The sequence below is a fragment of the Podarcis erhardii genome (genome assembly GCF_964252035.2).
Source record: "Podarcis erhardii genome assembly, chromosome: 11".
NCBI classification, from domain to species: Eukaryota; Metazoa; Chordata; class Lepidosauria; order Squamata; family Lacertidae; genus Podarcis; species Podarcis erhardii.
The window spans coordinates 29006724-29025035 of NC_138501.1; the positions used below are offsets into that span (position 1 = coordinate 29006724).

Genomic DNA, 18312 nt, shown 5'->3' on the forward strand with positions numbered 1-18312 from the left:
ATTATTGGTAGCAACTGCAACCTTTATTAATTCTCTACATTGCACATTAATATCATCTTCTGACAAACATCAAATACAATTTCACAGCATCCCACATATATCTAGGCTATAATAATCAGAAAGGCAAAGGAAGTTTTCTTTTGCTCTATTCATTAAAGTCAAATAATAATTATTATTATTTATTGAATTGATATACCGCCCTATACCCAGAAGTCTCAGGGTGGTTCACAGAACAAAATCAAAATATAAAACCACAAAACAGGAACCCCCAATTCCTAATCTATTTGAGTCTCATAATGCAAAAAATTAAACTGCCAAAAAAGAAATAAGTTCTATTGGTGCAGCTGTTGGAGATGTAGATTTGAATGTGACTCCAATTGCACATCTCAGTGGGCCCAGTGTTGAAATCAACACTCACAAGGCATTGAAGATCAAATTTTAGGAGGACTAGCTTGAATTGTGAATTGACTTGAATGAATTGTACTTCACTAAAACATCCTTGCCTGTCTGAAGAAACCAGAGGCCTTTCTCCTGGGCATGGTCGGCCATTTGGTGCTAAAGAAGGACAGAACTTTCTTTATGTATGCCACAACAGCAGCAAGAATACTTATTGCAAAGTACTGGAAGACACAAGATATACCCACCCGGGAAGAATGCCAGATGAAGGTGATGGACTACATGGAACTTGCAGAAATGACTGGCAGAATCCGAGACCAGGGAGAAGAGTCGGTGGAGGAAGATTGGAAGAAATTTAAAGACTATTTACAGAAACATTGTAAAATTAATAACTGTTAGAAGGATGTTGGAATAATATTATATGATTTTAGCAGGAATGATATAAAGGATTTGGGAATAACTGACTGTTAATTGGTGAAAGGAGGAAAAGTAAAGTTATATTATATTAAGATAATTTACAGGACTAAAATTTTAAAAGAGGGAAAGGATTTGCTGAAATGGATATTCAATTTAGAATACAAAAAAGGGAGGTGTGAGGAGGTCAAGGAAATAAGCTAATGAAAGATAAGTAATGAGAAGATTTGCTGTATTTTTCTTTGCGCTTTTGTTTCTGTTTAATGGATTTTATTTCTTTGTTTTTTCATATTGTGATGTGTTGTTTTATTTTTGTTTTAATTTTGTTTAATGTGGTATTTTTATTTTTTATTTTTGTAACCTTTAAAATTTTAATAAATACTATTAAAAAAAAAATCGTTGCCTGGAAGACTTTTCATGTCTGCCCCATGTGTGGGCTAGCTGTCACAGAATTATAAATTTCTAGGATGCAAAACACCTAATTAGGTCATGAAATGTATTTCAATGCCAATGCAAGACTGCTTCAAGGCGCAGATTTTCCAGTGCTTTGTCTAGTTTATTGCAGAATGACTCAAACTAAACTACCACTATTTCCTCCAGCAAGTATTTCCAAAGACATACAGATTTTGCCAACTGTACATGTTCCCCAGTCAACAGCCCTTATTTTCCTTTCCTTTATTTTAACTTATTATATCTAATATAGTAGATAAAATTAACTGGGTTACCTTGAAATTTTCAACTAAAGGAGGCCCATACTATGTTATGCTCCCCAGACCCCCTTCCTAATTAGTATAGTTATGCAAATTATCCACATGCTTAGCGGGTTAACTTTTAACAACCCATCACTATTATCCATCCTGTTACGAAAAATGTTACACTTCAAAAGCGCAGATAATGCCACTGGTTAATGTCATCACCACTATACGACTGTCTGCCTCAATCATACCTAGATTTCCTTATCTAAATCTCCATCGAACCATGAAGTTGACTGGGTGGCCTTGGGCAAGCCACTGGGTTGTCATGAAGATAACACACACAAATGTCAGAATACAAATGTGATGAGTAAAAAATAAAATACAAATTAGTTTTTTTAAAAAATTGTTACCCTGGCTTCTCATTCTTGAACACATTTATGTGGAAGCATGGCCTATTTTTATTTCAGCTGGGACCAGTGCTGTCCCTGGACCAGGGGAGCTTAACCACAGTAATTCTGGCACAGCTGAAGACAGGAGGGAGACATCTCTGCTCTGCAACTAGTTAACAATTTTCAACCAAGCCAGGTTCAAGGTGTTGCTATTCATATATAAAGCCCTTAACAGTATGGGACCAGTTTACTTGTGGGATCGTCTTATCCCATATATGCTCACTTGACTGCTTCAATTTTTGAAACTGGTATTGTATCAGGTGCCACATAATATGCATTCTTGTAAAAAAATCAATATTTTAGTCTAGCAGCACCTACACTTTGGAAGTCCTTGCCTAATGACATCAGGGAAGCGCCATCGCTGTACTCTCTCGTGGTTGCTCAAAACATTTTTGTTTAGGAAAGCCTTTCCAGACATATAAAAGTTACATGTGTTTTAATCTTGCTTTCAGCTTATTGTTGTTTCCAATTATTTGTGAACGTTTAAAAAAATACCTCTGTGACTGTCCTTTACTGAAAACGTCATATGTTATTGTACATGGGTTTGAGGCTTTATTACAATCAAGTGATAGATAAATTTTGTTGAAATAAATAAAGTCAAAGGACTTATTTCCAATGATGTACACTAAAGAGTGCAGCCTGATCTTATTGCAGTTTTCATGCAATAGCCTTGATGAGCACAGCTTCCCAGGTCTAGTCTGCTTGCCTGGTAAGCCACCTTTTGGAACCTACATGGTTCAGTGAGACTAGAACTATGGAAATAGAACTACAGAAAGGAATCTCAGTAGGGACAAATATCAGGTTCTACACTTAGGTTTGAAGAACCAGCTACACAAATACAAGATAGGAGACACCTGGATTGCCAGTACTACATGTGGAAAGGATCTAGGGAGTCTTAGAAGACCCCAAGCTTAACATGAGTCCAGAGCGTGATGCAGTAGAAAAAAAGCTAATGCTATTCCAGGCTGCATCAACAGAAGTAAATTGTCCTGATTAAGGGGACAGTATACTTTATTCTTCCTTGGTCAGACCACACCTGGAGTACTGTGTCCAGTTCTGGGCACCACACTTGAGGAAAGATATGGACAAACTGGAATGTGTGCAGAAGAGGGCGACCAAGATGATCATAGGTCTGGAAACCAAGCTTTATGAGGAACGGTGAAGGGAATTTGATAAGTTTTTCCTGGTAAAGAGACAGAGGAGAAAGGATAGCTATCTTCAAATATCGAAAGGGCTGTTACAAGAAGAATGGAGCAAGCTTGTTTTCTCCTGCTCCAAAGGACGTGACCTCAAGTTACACAAAAGGAAATTCTGACTAAACATCAGAAAGAACTTTCTGACAGTAAGAGCTGTTTAACAGTGGAACAGACTCCCATGAGAGGTGGTGGACTGAGGCCATCTATCATGGATGCTTTAGTTAAAATTTCTGTATTGCAGGGGATTAGACTAGATGGCCCTCAAGGTCCCTTCAAACTCTACAATTCTACGGTGCAGATAGGTAGTTATTTCCTTAAAAAAGTGCCTATTTCCCCTGAAATAAACACGTATAAGTTTTCGAACATAAAAGTGGAAAGCATAGGGCACTGCTGGGAAGGACAAATAGAAGATGGTAAAATGGCAGAGGAAAGATTTCTGATCTTTCTCTCTCTCATACATATCCATATTAGTGTCTATGCCCTGAGAAGTTGTTTTTAAGTAAAATAAATAGATGAAGCATTAAAGGACAAAACTACATAACATTAACATCATGTGTAGCTTTGAGTGTGAGTTATTGAAGAAATGTTAGTGACTAAAATCCATATAAAAGGTTTACCACCAGGTCTGAAAAAAATTAGAGATCTGGCAAGCCTCTGTTTACCTCATGTGATAAATATTTTTATTTATCAATGCTAGTAACTTACAAGAAACTTCTGTCATTTTTCAAATCACGCCAGATAGTCTAAAGTGGTAAAGCAATAAATTAAATTAAATTCATTCAAATTATGTTCCCAAGAGGAGGGAAAATACAAAGCTACATTATAATTTAAGCCGTTCCCATAGCTTTCATTGTTATTGCCTTCATCAGAGTAACTATATAGCCTTTTACTCCTTGGGATTCAGACAACAACTCAAACTTAATGTATGTTTAACAAAATGATTTCTTGCTTTACTTAAATTTTGGAATCAAGAAGTCAAAGAAATCCTTATACTGATTAAAAACAACCTCACAGATCTTACCCATTACAGAATTATTGAAAAATAAAGTTTAAGGAATTGCTGTGCAGTGTCCACCATATTACTGAAGATTAACGGTCTACAATACTGAAACTCTCTTGGGAAAACCATAATGTAACAATTCTTAATAAAGCAATACTTACAGAAACATCTTTCAGATTCTTTTCATAAGAAAAATTGAGGCACTCTCCATCCACTCCTCCTTTAGAAATATCAAAATTGTATTTGTCTGCCAGTCCTCCTTCAAATAACAACACTTTTTTAAGCTCTCCAATGTATTTCTCTCGCTCCATTTCCATGTCAGCAGCTTCCTTGGAAATATCTTCCTCAGGCACTGTTGGAAGATTCCATACACATTTTTGTCACAATGCAGTTTCTTACGGGATTTCTTCAAAGTACAGAATAAGGCAAGACATGGTTGGTTTTATATTCCATCCCCTATCACATTTTGTAATTTATCAAACACTTTATAGGTCAATTTATTGCTGCTGACTGCTGAAGCAAGTAATTAAAAATCACCACAATGATTCAAAAGTTTCTAAAGCTAAAGAAATATGAACTGCCTGATGATATCCAGGTAAGGCACACATAAACCCACTAAAATAAAATGGTTTAGGTGCACATAACTCTGCAAGGATTATAGCCTGAAATCCAGGATTCGAACCAAACCTCACAGGATTAGAGGACCTTTCTAGAGAGCTCAGTAGTATTTGAATCAGCTCTCCTCTTTAATGCTCCTTATCTTCTTCTTTTTTAACCTTTACAACTCAATTTAGTTTTTGCTCGCCCCATCTGAAGTTACGCTATGATTTCAAAGCCCATTTCACAATCCTATGTTAAGGAAAGAATCAAACCAAAACATGTGGATGATTTGAAGAGTAAACAAGTACGCACTTTGGCTTGGTCTTGATAGTATAAGATCAACATTTCTACTTAGAAGTAAACACTATGGGCTTAGTATACATATGCCTGGGATCAGATAATTTGATATCTCCCTTTTATATTCCACTGCAATGTATTTTAATGTTATTATTCAATTATTTTTTGTGCTCCTTTTCTTTCTTAACTCTTACACTCAACCCAATTCACAAATAAAGTTAGGTTTAGTTCAACAGGTCTTCCAACACCAGCATGTACTGCCACCCAGATTTCAACACTGATCCATTTAAGAGACATCCTGCACATTTATTGATCCTTGTAGTGAGCCATTTCTCCATGGTGACACCCTGCACATTCCATTAATATGTATCACCCCTCTTCTTAATGACTAGGAGTCAGGGCCAGTATCAGCACCCGAAACCCTTGGGCAACTGCTGAGGCCTCAGCCCCACAGCAGAGTTGAGCACCAGTATCTGGTCCAAGCTCCCCTTTAAAACATCTGACCTGACAGTCGGATCAACTGCCGTATTAATTCCCCAGCTCAGACATCTAGCTGTCAAATTCATCTCATATAATGCTCCTATATAGCAGGGGTGGCCAACTCCCAAGAGACTGCAATCTACTCACATAATTAAAAACTGGCAGATCTACCCCCATTTTGGGGGGGGTTCAGGTCAAAGTTGTTGAGCTTTTTTAATGGAGGAGGAGAGCCACATTTTGGGGGAGTTCAAAGTTTAGCTGTTGGCCATTTTTAGGGAGAAAGGGGGACAGCCACTCACCAACAGATCACTGGGGAAACAAACAGCCTCACTAAACTCTGTACAGTGGTACCTCGGGTTAAGTACTTAATTCGTTCCGGAGGTCCGTTCTTAACCTGAAACTGTTCTTAACCTGAAGCACCACTTTAGCTAATGGGGCCTCCTGCTGCTGCCGCGCCGCCGGAGCACGATTTCTGTTCTCATCCTGAAGCAAAGTTCTTAACCTGAGGTATTATTTCTGGGTTAGCGGAGTCTGTAACCTGAAGCGTATGTAGCCTGAAACGTATGTAACCCAAGGTACCACTGTATTCCATATTCCATTCTGCAGATTGTGCAACAATGGAGGATGCAGCTTTACCAGCACTAAGGAAAGGGACCCAACGATCCTCCCGGGGGTCTACCAGTAGATCGCGATCGACCTGTTGAACATCCCTGCTATATAGCATCACTCTGGGGCATTGTGGGAAATTGTAATGGTGGTTAGACTGAGCTGCCAAGTGCTGTTTGTAATACAGCGGCCAGGTAAACCCAACAGGGCCAATTGACAAATGAAGAGGCTCCTCAAAGGATGCATTGTCCACAGTGTTAGAAACTGAGATACGAAAGCAAGGAGCTAAATGGCACCTTAAACCTAGGCTATGGGTACAACAACAGAATGTCTAGAAGTGCTTTTAAATAACAAGAATACAAAACTGAAAATGAACAAACTGCAGCTAAAATATTATGTTCATTTTTCATATGGTCTAGTTCTTCCCATGCCCACCCCCAAGAGACCTTAAGAGGGTCTCTTCTCCAGTCTTCAGGGAATAACTGGAAGTGGGGAGGCAGAAAAAAGTCCTCCTTTCCTTCCACTCTGCAGTTTTAATCTGAAATCTTAGGCGCAGTACCGTGCCCAGAGCTCAAAAATTGCTCATGCTAATGAAATTCCCTGTCACAAAATGCGCCTAGAACAATGGGAGTTTTGAACACTGTTTGTCCAGGGCCATCTGACACCTGGTAAAAATTTCTGTTTTAATAAGCATCCATAGTTGTTATGGAAATTTTCAATGGCTAAGTATTAATTAGGAAGATTAAATTCGTTTGTTTTATGTACGTAAATTTGCTTTTTTTCTTTCTTTTTTCTGTATTTTCTTCTTTCTTAATTGTTTTTTCTTCAATTTTCTTTTTGTAGTATGAGATTGTAAATTCTTTGTAAAAGTGTGTAATTTAAATTAATAAAGATTATTTTTTTAACAGGAAATTTTCAATGGCATCTCTAATTCCCACAACAGTTTTGCAGAGTAATACTATAGAGTACAATCAAGCATGAAAAGGAACCATGGGAAAATGGCTCACAATGAAAATCAGATAATGTGTAGATTATTGATGTCCATTAATCATTGGGAGGGTGACAAGCATTAGGATTTAGCAACTTGCACCCATCCAAGTATGATGATCACCAGAACAATTGCTTCCCACACTTGGGAGCACAAAACAGGCATAAAGAAAGGACCCGCAAACAGACTTACTTGACATACACATATGTGTAATACTCTTCCTGCCAGCAAGCTCTACAAGGTCACTTCAAATACTCAACATTTCGTAAACCACTTAATCTCTAAAGCTATATATGCAGAACAATCATTTATATCCAGGCATAAACCAATAAGACATTTGAGATTTCTCTTCTGTGTCACCCCAGGAGTCAAGCCACTGCTCAGTTTAAAAGGAGATTGCCCTGCCAACTCTGGGTAATTCAGTGATGAAAACCTAAAAAGAACACCATGGCTCTTCCTCAGTTTCCCTACACACACTAGTTCCATTGGACTGCAACCTGAATGGAACAATGGCAGAAGTGATCATTAGGAGCTGTGGGGGCTGCAAAGGGTCAGCAGTATGCTGATGATACACAGCTCCACATCTTCATAGCACCTGAGTCAGGAAAGGCTATGCAATATCTAGTCCACTTCCTGGATATAACAGTAGACTAAATGAGGGCCAATAAACTAAGTTTGAATCCTTGGCAGATGCAGGCACTGCGGGTGGGTGGTTCCCATGTCCAGGAAATTGGTTGGTTGCCTGTTCTGGACAGGGTTGCATGCTTTCTGAAAGGTTTGCAGTATGTGGCTGCTCATGGATCCATCTGTGTTGTTGGAGGCTCAGGTAGCTGCAGTGGCTAGAAGTGCCTCCAACCACCTACTGTCCTGATCCCCTGGCCTACCTAGTGGCAAGTCAGTATATAAAGTCCAAAGCTCAAAGACCAGGGGTCAAGCCACACAAGCAAGGTCCAAGGTCCAGAAATGCAGTCCAGGGTCAATCCAAGTAACCAAATCTGAAGTCCAACGGTCAGGATACAGTCCAGAGTCAAACCCAAGGTGCAGTCCAACAGCATCCAAGTCAAGGTCTACCAACATGGGCAGCTGAATAGACGCTGCCTCTCAGCTCTGCTTCCCTTTTGTACTTTGCATGTTGATTGCAGTATCTGGACGATGAGGCATGTGATCCTCACCTGTTCCAAGCCTCCTCCAGCTGTGAAATCACACACCTCCACCCAGAACTAGTGAGCCTCACCTAGCGAGCTCGGAAGATGGGTCATGGGCGCTTGCCTGCCTTAGCTTCCTAGAGTGGCACTTCCGCTGCTCCCTATGCCTCAGAGCCTGCCAAGTTCATGGAGACAGTGGCTTCTCTGCCTCTGGTGATGGGTCCTGCTGCTCTGGTTCTGGTGCACTGACGCCCATCCCCCTCGCCATCCTCCACTATCCTGTGAGTATTTACTTCCCTATTCCTTGCTTGCCCTGATGTGTCCCAATCTTGGCTACGCCCCTCACTGGGATCCGCTTCCTCCTCCCCGTCATCTCACCAGTTCATGACACCTACTGCTGGTACACCAACCATGGGTGTTCTTCAACAGGGGTAGCGTGACTGTAGTGTATAATGGATTGGCAAGCAATGCACTCTATGTAGGGCTACCCTTGAACTTGTCTCAACAGCAAAATGCTGTGGCCAGACTGTACCATCAGCACTGTGGTCAGACTACCATCAGCACAAAACCGTAGTACTTAAACTCTTGCATTGACCATCTATATGGCACCAGGTCAAGTTCAAGATTCTGGCATTAATTTACAGGGCCCTTAACAACTTTGGTCCAGGATACCTTAAGGCCCACTTGATACCTTATATCCCTGGCTGGCTGCTGAGGTTTTCAGGAAAGTCACTGTTTGTGGCTTAGCCTTATAGTTCAACACTATAAGTTCTGAAGTTTTGCTTATGCATTTGAGGCCTGACTATGAAGAATCTGGGGGAAAGTCTCATTTCACATGTACCATTCTGTGCACTTGTTGCAGAAAAGTGAGACAGAAATCCTTGAAATAAATAATTACATAAATAAATAGCATCTGATCATACATCACCTTTCCCAGTCCAAGCTGATAGGCCATCACTGAGTATTACATCAAAACCGGCACCCAAATCGTTTTGCCACGCTATCTGAAGAAAATAAGTTGTGCCTGGATCAGAAACAGGGCAGATGCGAACAACTTTCTTCTCCATTGTTCTCCAAAAGGCTGTTTAGGAAAATTGAGAGATGGAGGATGGGGGGGGGGCGGAGAGAAACAATATATAACTTAAATCTATTCCCAGTTCAATGAAGAGGAACAAAATATGAAATTGGCAAGCTATGCTAACCACAGCCCTGTGAATTAATACAGATAATGTTTCAATTTCTCTATGGGACCAAATAATTTAAGCTTCCTTTATTTGTCCTGTAGGAATTTAAAATCTAATATACAAAACCTGCATGGCCTCCATAACCTGAAAGAGACTGTACTATACTTTAGAATAAATATTCAAGTGGGGTGGGAGTACTAAATATAGTTCACTTGAGCCAACAAGTGGAGGAAGAGGGACCTTTGTGTCAGGATTCTTACCTCTCCCAAAGCTAAGCACAAACCCATAGGCAGTGGTCACTGCTGTTCACATGCATCCCTGGATCTAAGTCAACAAAGCCTTCTGCTCTTGGGCAATGGAGAAGTTCAGCTCCAAATGTTAACTTAGAAAACAGCTGCATTGTAATAAAAAGAAAAAGAAAAAAGTGAGGAGCAATTCACTTAAAATAATGCTGAGGGGACCTAAAGACTATAACCATAACAAAAATCACAACTAGAACTCATCAATTGGAAAAGCATGTTTGAATTCTAAGTGAAAAATCAGTCTTCTACTCTTGATTGAGCATGAATACCCAGAGTAACCAATGCAAAGCTTAAAAGGCTTCTAGTAATTACACATAAGTTCCTTGTTTATTTCATTTATTTAAAAGTTTTTTATCAACTAAAGAAGCAGTGTAGATAAAGGGGCAAATGGGGGGGGGGAGCTTTTGATAGAAGATTATGGTTAAGCAAAGAAACACCCAAGATAATTTGACACAACCCACCCTGTAAGAATTCACCACACCAGCTCATTTCAGGCCTGTCAGAAACTAATCTAGGCTACAGAATGCAATGATATCATCTTCAGTGCATGCCAAACCTAGAGGCATCTGTAGATCAGGTCCCCTCTCTCATTCCACAGAGACATCAAGGATCTGATTCACTGTGGAAGTCACAGTTTGAACTGGGATGCCGATGATGCAGATGGCCTTAGAGCCTGCAGGGCCCAGACAGTATGGGGGCAGGACGGAGGGGGAATACAAACTTACAACACAGGTCCCCTTCAGTGCACATCATCGACATTACAACCCTATTTCAGCATTTGTTCCTAAAACACCCAGTAGCCTATTGTAATGCTTGTGAATTCTTCTGAAAATGTTTAAATAAACAATTAAAAACAGTTTGCTTCTATTTGTTACTGAAAGAAAAACACACATTAAAAACTTCACAAGTTCTTAAAAGCAGCTTTTGCAAATTTCTGATATGACAGCCAGTTGAATAATAACTGTTGGGATTTTACTTTTACAACAATATCACTGTTTAATTAAAGCAGACTGTTAAAACCCAAATATTTTCTAGCACTACCTCATTTAGATGCTATTGTAAATAAGACCCATTTTTAATCCTATGATAAGCATCTCAGCCAGTAATAGCCAGATCGGGAGAAGTATCCTGGAATGCCTTTAAAGATTCAATAAAGCTGCTTCTGTAGTCTGAAGATACTTACCATCTCTGGAAAATTAAAGCACTCAGTCTCTATGTCCCTTCACTAATACAAAGAAACGCTTTAGGGAAACTGATTGATTATAGCAACAGGAAAGCCAGCATTTTTTTCCTAAGGGTTTGAAGAATCATATTACATATCAACACCTCACCATATAACTGCTAAGGAAGAAAGATTGGCTTGCAGGTGGGAAGCACAGAGTTCCACCCCAATTTGTACATCACTGGCTGTATTGAAAGCATCAGACAGTTGACGATTGAGCTGCTCCTCTTTAGTACTTTGTGTCTTTTAGTGTTGGCATCTATGATCTTTATTAGGCAATGCTTCCTTCTGGGTAAGAATCAGCTGTTGGCTGGCATGTAATTAGTTGGAGTCTACTCCACAAACAATGACAGTCCACATTCCTGATGAATAAACAAGACACTTTTAAAAAAATTAGTAGACAAATGATTTTGTACACTGCTTTGGACAGCACTCAGGCACAATACAGAAGCCAATTTTTAGGTTTCCTTCACTGTTCCACAGAGTGTCATTTATACTTCGACTCCAGCTTTTTCTTTCTGGCTTACACAACTGTCTTTTGAGAGAGTGATTGAGGGAGAAAGGTTGCAGCAGCAGGTGTCTCAAACCTCCGCTATTATACTTTGGGAACATGCAGATCTAAAAGAAAAAATATTACAATTCTTGAACAATTACATTTACAGCTTGATCCTGTCCACATGGCACATAGCCTTAGCTGATCTTGTTTCAAGAAACACATGAGCAGTGGTGGAGGCTTGTCCGTAAGGGCTGCCCGTTAGCCCCAGTCTGCCTCAACCAACCCCCATCTGCCTGTCCACTTACTTGCAACCAATGCACCCAGTGCACTTCTAACTAGCTTTCTCCACAGCTCATTTTGCCCTGGGAGGAAAAGGAGCAAAGCTGTGCCCCTCTCACTGGCTTATCAAACGAGGCTTCCTTCTACTAGCCTTAGAGCTTGGGCCTGGCAGGGACCTCTTGTGGATCAGGGCAAGGAAACACATCTTGACTCCCCTCTACAGTTTGGTCCCTCCTTGTAAACCAATATTTCAACCCAATGCCAAAAAAAATCTGCCAACTTTTCTGGTCTATTCTGTATGACAGCAGAGCGTTTCCATGCCAAAATGTGCTGTGTCATCATTATTCTGCGTGGTACCTCTGGTCAAGAACTTAATTCGTTCCAGAGGTCTGTTCTTAACCTGAAACCGTTCTTAACCTGAGGTACCACTTTAGCTAATGGGGCCTCCCGCTGCCACCACACTGCCAGCGCATGATTTCTGTTCTCATCCTGAGGTAAAGTTCTTAACCCGAGGTTAGCAGAGTCTGTAACCTGAAATGTCTGTAACCTGAGGTGTTTGTAACCCGAGGTACCACTGTAATTATTTTTGAAGCAGCAGGCAAAATTCTTGCAAACCTTCTATCACACAGGAGCCCCACAACCATTTACTCATTCCTGCAGTCAGGATGTTTGAAAAAAGACTGTTTTCCCATCACTCCTGAGGGAATTCATAGCAAGAATCTCTGTTACAGTTGCTATTGTGGCGTGCGCACATGCACACACACACCATCTACCCCAAAAACTATTCTCTACGGGTACTCCCTGACCACCATCAGTCAAACAGTGTGCCTCCTTCCATCTTAGAAGAGCAGAACTCTACCCAATAGGATGTTCACAGTCCTACCTCCACACAGCAATGAAGAGCAAGGAAAGCAATGTCCCACTGGGACTAATGCTAGCTGGGACTGGAGGAAGTACTAGCAAACCTAGGGAATCATTAGTTCTTTGATCCCAATGGTGACTGCATCTCCTTTCTAAAAGGCAGGAGATTCAGCTGAGCGACATGCTGTTGCTGAGTTATGGGCCAGAACTAAACATGCTCAGTAGAAGAGAAGCCAGGCAGAAGATTTGCGTATGTCCTAGGTGGCAAGGAAACATGAGCATCTCAAACTTGCAAGTCAAGTCTTTAAAGTTTTAATTTGCTTTTACAGGTTAAATTTATATGAACAGAAATGGTCACTGATGGCTGCAACAAAACAAAGCAATGCTTAAGCTAGCTTTCTGGAACTTAGCTAATGTAAACCAGAACAAGTCATGGTACTCTTGACTTTATGGAAGAATAGCCATTGCTATGTTCCTCCCATCAAGCTAAAAACTCAGAAAATATATAATTAAGCAGCAACTTGTTTATCTCATAACTAATCAGCTATGATTTCTTCTTGTTAGAACAATATAACATTGGATTGCATCCAGCGTTAGTTCTACTTAGGGTAACCCTATTGAAATTAATAGGCATGACTAACTTTGGCACAATTAATAGGCACAACCAACTCTGAGCAAACCTTACTTACACATAACCTATTATGGGTTGCTACTGTATTTTTTAAAAAACCATAAGCACTTTATAGTTCTGTTGACTTCAAAATAAGTTTTCATAAGATGATTACATTTTTCAAGCTGAAATCAATGGAACTGGAATTTCACTAACTCTGGCTGGATCGTGCCATGATTTTTAAAACCATGTTCTAATGTGAGCTGCATCAGACACACAGCTTGATCCACAAAGCAAACAAATGAAATGAACTTTGGGGGGGGGGGGAGTGCAATGAGCCCATTAGAATATTACTCAACTCAACATCAGTAGTAGAGTTATCAAAATGGTATTACAACATTTAGATATTTTACTGAAGTTTGCACACAATGGACTGATTAAGTTAGCTGCATTTAGTTACCACTGAAAACGGGACTAGTTTGCCCCATTGGTTTCAAATGGGAACATATTAACTAAGCCTGTATATTACAACAAAACAGTAAAGAAACATAGACAACTCTATGTAGTGATGTATTTCCTATGTTTTCTGCTTTCTTTTGCCAAAATGTCTCAGAGGAAGTCTACATTTCACATTCTCAGGTCATTTATTTTATTCTCCAATAAAGGAAACACATTCTTCATTTCTGAGAGTGGATGGTGGACCTAAAGTAATATTTTTTGTAAACATTATTATTGTATATCATTTCCCCCAAACATGGACACAGTAAACGTCAGTCCTCCAGTGCATTTCATTTTGGATCTACTGACAGCAACCAAAGCCAACATTATCGAAGACTCAAATGCAGGCATAATCAGTTTCCTGCCACCTGTGGATGGGACTGAATTTGGCCTTCGTCCTCATAACCACATGAGGCTTATGGATCATTTCAAATAATATTCAGCTAAACACTCAACATGGAGCTTCTACTGACAACTCAACTTGCCATATAAAGGAAGCATAATTAACATTAAAAACAAAATAAAATGTAATGAACAAATTTCAAGTATAGTCTAAATCACAACATACCTTGAGCATTAATGTTACCAAAAAGGAGAATAAATAATTTAGTGAGAGCAAGTTAGGGGCCAGGACTTGCCATTGTGCCTCTGCTCTCCATCACATCAGGGGCATAGTTTGCTGGTGCTGGGAGAGGAATAAAAGCATTTCAAATAGTCAAGATTACCCTGCTATTTTGGATGTTCACGTATTCCTCTCACCAGAGAACATGACCACTACCAACTTAATATATAAACACTGTTCCTGAAGGTCCCAAATCAATTATATCTCATATTAAAGGACTATCTGAACTAAATCAAAGTGTACAGCAGGGAGAGGGGAAGTTTAGGGAACTGGGCGATCCAATCCCTTGCTTCATACTACCAACCTGGATCGCTGCAAGTACATATCAAATCTTCAATTTACATAATTCCACTTTGTATCCATAAAGGAAAACAGCTGAGATGACAGAAACTATTTAAAGTACTGGTGTCATTCATGAGTGAAGCGGGCGGGGGTGGGCAAGGGGGCAGCTGGCCCCACCCCGATCAAGTAAAACAATAGAAATACTTAACTAATGGATCAATCACATCAGTTCTGCACCCCTAACAAAAGTCTTGCCCTCCCCCAACAAAAATCCTGGCTACGCCCATGTTGTCATCACACAGATAAAATTGTTGCAGACAACTTCCATGCTCAGAACACCTTACCAAACCTGGCTTAGGAGTTTGGACATCCAAAACAATCATAAGACTATGATTGCACACAGCTAGTCACACAAGACCTTGTGTTCTGGTCTGGCCCAGATTTGGGTGAACTATGTGTTTCCACAAGAGCATGTAGCTGGCTTGCACCTCTTGCCATGAATTGATTTGCAGAGCTGGGAGACATGAGTAGAACAATCTGCTGCCAGACTGCTGAACTCTATATATTTTTCAACCAGTTCTACCAAACCTTCTAGCTCTGGCCTTGTTGACGCTCAGAATAAGGAACTGACATAGGCTACTGACACAATTACTCTGAGGAATTAAGGTTAATCAAGTTGCAGGAACAAATCAGAACACAAAAGTCTGGACGTGTCCGAAATTGCTGGCCCATGTCCCATGTGGTGAGCTACACAACTGCAACCTCTCAGGGAAGACACTTCCAAACTTGCATGGTTCCACCCACTCAGATTTGCCATTGGGTTTTAGGCAGAAAGGTGTTATATAAGGACTTTTCTAGCTAATCCTTCATTAAGTAATGAAGTTTACATAAGCTCCAGTGTCTCTTACATTTCTGGGCTCCCTCCATGGTCCCAATTCCTACTCTCTGGTTTGTCCTCTGATCCCGATTAGTCTATGCTTCTAGCTAGTTATCTTTTGCTGCCTCCTTGTTGTCTTTAGATCCTAGTTCTCGGTTCCAAGGTTCTGACACTCTTGAGCAAACAACCCAGTTCTGACAGGAGAACTCTGGACAAACATAATATAGAGTTTATTTGAAAGACTGTGGTGTAATGATAAAGAGATCCTCCTTCTCTGCCATCACTGCAACTATGGAATGTTATGCAGTAGAGCTATTGTTCAGACTGGAAATGGCTATCACAGTCATTTCTCCTCATACCTGACAGCCTGCTGTAACATAATTGTTGTATGTTTGCAGATAAAGTTGCTCACATCCATTCAAACTTGTTATTGTTGGGTCAAGAGTTATGTCTGAGATGTTCGTGTCACCCACTTATCTCAATTGCTTGGATCAGTTCCAGTTATAATTAACTGAGGATGTTGACAGGGTGCTTGGAAAAGTCCATTCAACCACAATTGATCCTTGCTTTTTATGGCTTATTAAAGCTAGCTAGAAAACACAGGCCCCTATTGTGAACAAGGTAGTTAATTAATAGTATTTATTAAAACATTTTAAGATTTTATCCCATCTTTCAATAATGCTAATAATACCTTGAGCAAGAGTGACACAAAAGAGTGTTATGGCAAGCCTTCCTTGCTGAAAACGGTGTCCTCCAAGCCAGTAGATTTGGGGAACTACTACCTGGAACCCCTCGAAATACATTTTTTTAAAAGATAGTTAAGCACATTGTGTTTGATCAACTCCAGGCATTCCTGGGTGATAAGCTATTCTAGACCAAGTCAGAATAGCCAACATGGTGCACTCTAGTTGCTGCTGGGTTACTACTGCTATCAGCCCCTGTCAGCATGGCCAATGGTCAGATAGGAGTTGAAGTCCAACAATGGTCACATCCACACCATACAATTAAAGTACTCTTATACCACTTTAACAGTCACCACACTCCACAAAGGATCCTGGGATATGTAGCTTGTTAAGGTTGCCAAGAGTTGTTAGGAGAGCCCCCTCACAGAGATACAATTACCAGCACTCTTAACAAAAATAGAAGTCATACAAGGGCACTCTCTCTGAAAATAGTTATTTAATAGCTTCTCTTTTTTTCATAGCTGGGCAGAGAAGCAATGAATGCAATTGGCAACTTAAAAGCCAGGGAAGTGATTATTATGGATTCCTTGGGTCCCATTAAATGGTTAGTTTCACTGTGGTATAAAAAAAAATTAAACATAATTTTTACTTCAGGTCAAAACCCTAGGTCCTAGTAGGAACAAAACTGGGGTGTTCAGAAAGATGATTGGAAAAAGCTCTAGTCCAAGGTTCCATACAGATCTCTTTTGGCTCAAACTAGGGAACTCTCCCTGAAAATACAGCAACTTCCCATTTGCAAGCATTAAAGTAACACGTGATAACACCCACCCCCCACCCCCACCCCGTTTTCAGCACTGCAGGGGGGTTGGGATGGAAGGGGGCTGGGCAGGCTTGTGTGTGTTCTGCTGGCACACGTGGTGCCTCAGATAGAACCCCTGCATACAAAGGGAGTTGCCATTTGGTCCAATTTCATTTCATATACAAATACAGCAGCTCAGAAGCATCAGATAGCACAGATCTATGCAAGTGTCTGGATTTAGTACAGCCAAAGGTGTTTTTAAAAACAAAAACAAAAAACCATCTTCTTTTTAAATAAATAGTTTTCAGCTTTTTATTATCATTTAGACCATGGACCAACTAAGTTGTCTTGAACTACATTGGGGCAGGCAAAAGTCAGGTCAGGATGTACTGACAGGTCATTGGGTGGCTTTCTGGTTCCCAATTGCAAAAACAACGTTGTAATGTTAGGCTGCTGAAATGAAGAAAGTAAGCAAACAGCAGACCTTTTTTTTTTTTGCGTGAAAGGCCAGTGAACCCGCTTCAGTCCTGGTACCCAACGCCAATTCTTAAGACTCAAACTGTGTTCGGAGCAACTTTGCAGCACCTACTAGGTCTGGGGGCTTCTCGTAAAACAAACAAACAAACAAACAAACAAACAAACAAACAAAAAACCCAAAGTATATAGGATGACTTATTTCCGATTTCGACGAACTACTTTTCACAAAGATCATCTAAGCGGAGTGTGGCTTGTCAGTTCAAGACTCTCTAGCGCAGCCTGGGACACCCTCCAGATGCTTTTGGACTACAACTCCCATCAGCCCTTGTAAGCAACGTGTGAGGAGCACCCAAAACAAAACGCCTAATTCTCGTATAGGAAATACAGTATAAGTGCCCAGAATGGAGTATCTCCTCCCTGATGCAGAAAGAGAGCAAGGAAGAGGCGCGGGGCGGATAGGACTCTTTAGGGTTCAGTCCTGACCACTATGCCGCCCAAGAAGAGAGTTCTATAGGCAGAGCGGGGTTTACTCCTGTGTAAGCGGGCACAGAATTGCACTGCTGGCAAAAGACGTGTTTCTTCTCTCCCGCCCGCTCCTTCAACGCGCCCCTTGGAAGGAACTTCCTCGCTTCCAACCCCACACATTCGCCCCCCCCCCCGGCTCTGCTCCTTGCCCGTCACTTTGCCTACCTCACACCGCATTGAAAACTGCCACTTCCGGCTTCTATAACCAATAATACCTTCCCCCTTTTTCTGTGTGTCGGTTGAAAGTGCCCCGCCTCCTCCTTTCCCTTTAGCCAACGGGAAGCCAGCGCCGTTCCCCAGTTTCGGCCCCTCCAGCCCCCTCGAGCGCT

At 40.7% G+C, this 18312-nt stretch overlaps 1 protein-coding gene across 9 annotated transcripts in view; it reads right to left on the reverse strand.

Moving 5' to 3' along the window:
• Positions 1 to 18312, reverse strand: part of XRCC4 (X-ray repair cross complementing 4) — a 234677-nt gene that overhangs the window by 89522 nt on the left and 126843 nt on the right. For 4 of the 9 annotated variants that reach the window (XR_014161393.1, XM_081881263.1, XM_081881258.1 and 1 more), the window contains exons 1-4: positions 18149 to 18288; positions 9711 to 9844; positions 9195 to 9347; positions 4312 to 4502 (exon numbers count right to left, since the gene is read on the reverse strand). Coding sequence is in view for 8 of the 9 variants with exons in the window: in XM_081881263.1 (XP_081737389.1) it covers positions 4312 to 4502; positions 9195 to 9333 (330 nt within the window). In the remaining variant the exon portion in view is untranslated. Of the gene's footprint in view, positions 1 to 4311; positions 4503 to 8005; positions 8122 to 9194; positions 9348 to 9710; positions 9845 to 11083; positions 11337 to 18148; positions 18297 to 18312 lie in introns of those variants that run through there. The other 5 variants (XM_081881259.1, XM_081881262.1, XM_081881260.1 and 2 more) reach the window with 5 other exon arrangements.